The 352-nt window shown below is 48.9% G+C and overlaps 1 protein-coding gene across 1 annotated transcript in view; it reads left to right on the top strand.

Annotated features, from left to right (window-relative positions):
* Positions 1-344, top strand: part of ACADSB (acyl-CoA dehydrogenase, short/branched chain) — a gene marked incomplete at both ends in the record, with an annotated part of 8,661 nt that extends 8,317 nt beyond the window's left edge. The window contains one exon of the mRNA XM_010131864.1: positions 273-344. Coding sequence (XP_010130166.1) covers positions 273-344 — 72 coding nt within the window. The remainder of the gene's footprint in view (positions 1-272) is intronic.
* Positions 345-352: the final 8 nt, after the last annotated feature.

The raw sequence follows: 352 nt of genomic DNA, 5'->3' as shown, positions 1-352 counted from the left end.
CCTGTCCTTAACGGGGTTCAGCCCCCGACTGCTCCTGCCTCCCTGTCATTGCTGTCTCACCTACTGCGGCAAGGCCTTGGCGTAGTGCAGCCTGTGAACCGTGCGGTAATGCTGAGTTCACTCTCAGTACCAGTCCTTCCTCTTCCCGCCTGTTCAAGAAACTGCTTTAATGGCTGGTTTGGTTTTACTCTAAACAGCTACAAAGAACAAAATTTGCTAGGGCCCGCGTGACATCGAATCCTGAAATTGTAACTCTGACACCATTCTCGTAGGTTGCCACACTGACAACTAGTAAATGCATTGAATGGATGGGTGGTGTTGGATTCACAAAAAATTACCCCATAGAGAAGTA

The sequence above is a fragment of the Buceros rhinoceros genome, unplaced genomic scaffold, assembly GCF_000710305.1.
Source record: "Buceros rhinoceros silvestris isolate BGI_N320 unplaced genomic scaffold, ASM71030v1 scaffold3732, whole genome shotgun sequence".
Taxonomy (NCBI): Eukaryota; Metazoa; Chordata; class Aves; order Bucerotiformes; family Bucerotidae; genus Buceros; species Buceros rhinoceros.
The sequence above is the reverse complement of the archived record's forward strand: the minus strand, read 5'-3'. Positions and strand labels throughout refer to the sequence as shown.